This window comes from Eurypyga helias, unplaced genomic scaffold, assembly GCF_000690775.1.
Source record: "Eurypyga helias isolate BGI_N326 unplaced genomic scaffold, ASM69077v1 scaffold43132, whole genome shotgun sequence".
Lineage (NCBI taxonomy): Eukaryota > Metazoa > Chordata > Aves > Eurypygiformes > Eurypygidae > Eurypyga > Eurypyga helias.
This window is the reverse complement of record NW_010236150.1, coordinates 9,023-12,775: the sequence shown is the minus strand read 5'-3', so window position 1 is coordinate 12,775 and position 3,753 is coordinate 9,023. Positions and strand designations below refer to the sequence as shown.

At 56.3% G+C, this 3,753-nt stretch overlaps 1 protein-coding gene across 1 annotated transcript in view; it reads left to right on the top strand.

Annotated features, from left to right (window-relative positions):
* The first annotated feature begins 3,478 nt into the window (after positions 1-3,478).
* The window catches only part of IGFALS (insulin-like growth factor binding protein, acid labile subunit), a 2,516-nt gene continuing 2,241 nt past the window's right edge, over positions 3,479-3,753 (top strand). The window contains exon 1 of the mRNA XM_010146982.1: positions 3,479-3,494. Coding sequence (XP_010145284.1) covers positions 3,479-3,494 — 16 coding nt within the window. The remainder of the gene's footprint in view (positions 3,495-3,753) is intronic.

The window sequence follows — 3,753 nt, the reverse complement described above, 5'->3', positions numbered from 1 at the left end:
ACCCAGCACAGTGCTGTAGCCCAGGATATGGTGGGTTTTCTGTTACACAAATGGCCGTTGCTGGCTCACGTCCCATTCATCACGCATGTTGAGCATCTCCTGGTGCTTCCCTGCAGGGCTGAGAAGCAGGGCTGGCATGGGGCAGGCAGCGAGAGCCTGGCAGCAGGCACCATTGGGGGTCATGGCCGTGCAACCTCTGGCAGGAGGAAGGCCACGCTCCCACTCAATCCCACTGGCTGGGTGCCCTGAGGACCAGGCTGCTGGGACAGGCTCTCTCTCCTTTCCCTGTTCCTGTATACTTCCAACCCCCCACTCCCAGGATTCCCCTTTTCCCCCAAAACGCAGCGTTTGAGAAATTTCCCATCTGTGCCTCCAGCTGTGGTCCTGGCTACCCTGAGTCACATCCTGGGGATGTCATCACCTCCCCAGTCCAACTAGTCTGGCCAGACTGGTGCCAGTGATGTGGTTTCACGTAGCCATGTGGGACACTGGTGTGGTAATTACCATCCCCAAGAGCCACCTTTCTCAACTCCCCACTTGAGCCTGCTGCAACTGCAGCAGGACACTCAGAGATGCCGATGAGGACCTCTGTCAGCAGCTGCCAAAGCCTTTTGCCACGCCTGCCAGGTCCCCATCTTGAGCAACGCTGAAGTTTGGGGTGAAAAATGATGCAACGCAACAAGGGGGGAACAGGATGAGCAGAAATGCAGGCAGTCAGTGAGCATCAGGAAAAGCCCATCTGCACTGGGAAGGTCTCTCTGGGAGGGAGCTTGGTCCCTGCAGGTCTCCCCAAAGGAGTGGCACAAGCTCTGGGATGCCAGTGTCCACTGTCCCAGCTCTCTCCAGCAGCAGCACTGGGGCTCACATGTTTTTGGTTCAGGATGTGGAACGGCAGTATCTGTTGTCCTGGCAACACGAGATGCTGTCCTCCAGACAGGGACAATATTTGGCAAGATTTGCTAAAAATACTCCCTAACTCAGCTGTGATACCACCACCCATGTCACAACCCTGCTCAAGCTGGGTTGGTGCTGGTACCCAGAGCTGGCCCTGGGTCACTTGCCCTGGGTTGGGGTAGCCCTGGGGAGCTCCCAGTCTCCCCAGCTGTGGCAGAGCTGACAGGGCCACCAGTGCTGGTCCCTCTGCAGCTTGGCCAGCATGAGCGGTTGGGGACAGGACAGGGACCCAGGGACAGCTGGTGACATTTACCCACATGAAAGGACAGGGAGGAAGCTCCCTGCAGGCATGGGAGGGCTGCTGGGGAAGGTAATAATTCCTTAGAGTTTAAATAGCTTTAAAAGCTTCTTTTTTTTTTTTTTTTATGATTTTGCTGCTTTTCCTAATACCATTACAGCCTTCTCCATGGCAACCAGGTGGGGCGGCTCAGACTTTGGTCCCAGCTGGGGAGATTAGCTGCCAGAGCTGAAATGATGGGGGGGGATCGGCAGGGGAGGGCTGCACTGGCTGGGGCTATGGTGGGAGGAGGACATCTGTGGTGGGGACCCAAACTGAGGTCCCCGTGGTGGCTGTGGTGCCATGGTACCCTGGGCAGGCGTGAGGTCCCGGTGAGCAGGATGGGCTGGCAGTGATGCTGGAGGGATCAATGTGCCACGGGGTCCCAGCATCTCCTGCCATGGGCAGCGGTGGGAGACGTCTGGGGAAGATTGAAAGGTGCAGATAGGTCTAGCACTACCCTGCACCGCAACCACATCCGGAAGAGATTTGCTTATTTACCCTCTATTTTCCCTCTGCAGTTCATTTGGTATGTTCCCTAAAAGAAGGCTGTTGGAGGCAGGGATAAACTCACTCCCAGCCACAGGTAGGGCTCGTTTAAACTTCCCAAAGAGGTTTTGTGGGTTTTGGCTGGCTGGCCCATGCTGGCTCAGCTCTTTTTAGCTTCCAGATTGATTACACCTTGTGTCAATATGTGCTTAGCGCCTATTAGCGGGTGTGTGTATCTCCATCTCTCATTTCTCCCTCCTAATCTATAATTTCCCAGAAGAGAAGATTAAAATAGAGGGGGAGGAGAGCACTGCTCAGGGCCAAAAAGGAAGGGAGAAAACAGCTTGTGGGAAAGTCAGGTTGTAACACTGGAGCCTGGCTGTCTTGCTCTGATGCCTATTCCCATAGGCATGGTCCTGCTTCGGCTGGTGAGAAGTCAAGACCTTCTTAAAACTACTTAAGTGGTGAAGAGCTGAGCTGTGTCCCTGGGAGCTGGAGGAGATGCCAGGTTCCCATGGGGATGGGTGAGGTTGGAGCATGACACGGATACCTGTGGTGTGGGGCTGGTGGCGGAGAGGATTCCTGCTCCATCTCCACCTTGGGGACCAGCAGAGGGGGAAGCAGGGCTGGGAAGAGCTTCAGCACCGGTGGGGGACGCCCATTTCTGGAGCCATGGATGTGAATGGTACCAGCCTTGTCCGGGTGCATCTTCAAGGAGGAACAGGGCAATCAGGATGTTGGGATGGGTTAGCCATGGCTTTTCCATACAGCAGCTTCTGGCCCTTGGGGCTTCTCTTACTTGGGTAGAAGTGGCTTTTTATTTATTTATTTCTTGGAAACGGGTAAAAGATTCTGCAGAAGTCGCATTGGACGCTGGTGGGAAAACAACCTGGGACACAGCATGAGGTCACCAGCCTCCCTGCGGTGGTTTTGATGAGGTGCCAGGCAGCAAGTGTGATGTGCCAGCCCCAGAGCATCACCTGCTGTCATCCCACACAATGTGGAGCTGGCAGAAGAACCGAGTGTTGGAGGCCTCTCACAGCCATCCCCTCACCAATGGGACCTGGGCTTTGCTCTCTGCTTCCCCTGTCCCACAAAAGCACCGAGCCAAGCAGATATACCCGCAGGAGGGGTCTGCGGGTTCAGCCCCAAGGCTTCTCATGCCACATGGAGAAGAGCTTTTTCCCATTTTCCAACTCGTCTCCCACTTGCATCACCATAAAGCCTTGGGCATTCCAGCCCATCTCCTGGTAAGGGTAATCCCCACCCCTCCAACCCCTTGTGCAATAAGGATGCTTAAAAAACACAAGCCCCAGCATGTGTTTTTTTGGGTCCCTATGCCAGGGCTCACCCCAGGGCATCCCCAGCAGAGCAGGCACCCAGGAAGGGCCAGTCCTGCTGCTCAGCACCCTCCAGGAGCCTGGGGCATGGTTGTGGGAACATCCCTGCTCCATTTACTCTTCCATGCACACTGCCCATGCAAACCCCATCTCCAGCAGGACCACTGCCCTCCTGGGCATCTCCTTTCATCCCCCCCGCCCCCTTCCCTGAGCTGCCATGGACACACTTACAGACCTGGGCAGGAGAAACAAGGATCCCGTCCCAGGTGATTTTTGCCCTGTCCCGTGTCCCGTCCCAGCAGCAGTGGGGTTAAGCCCGGCCGGTTGGGCGGCTGGACGGGCGTCAAGGTGGTTGCTCCATCCCTGCGCAGTCGGTGAGGCCAGAGAGTGGAGAGGGAGCACTGCCCAGCCCGTCACCATGAGTGCAGGCAAAGGTAAGGCAGGGCAGGGGGTTGGGGGAAAAGGGGGGGGGAAATGTTAAAACTCTGCTGAGGCTTTGCACTCAAGTCACCCTTGGCTTTTTTCCTGGCTTTTCTCCCCCTCCCACTGCTAATAGGACATTTTGGGAGCCCCCGTGCTGCCTGGGGTGCTTGCAGGCACTGCTGAGCAGAGCCCAAAGCTGGATGGGGGCTGCAGGGACAGGCAGGAGCCGTGGCACTGAGACCCCTCAGCTCTGAGGAAGAGCGAGTTAAT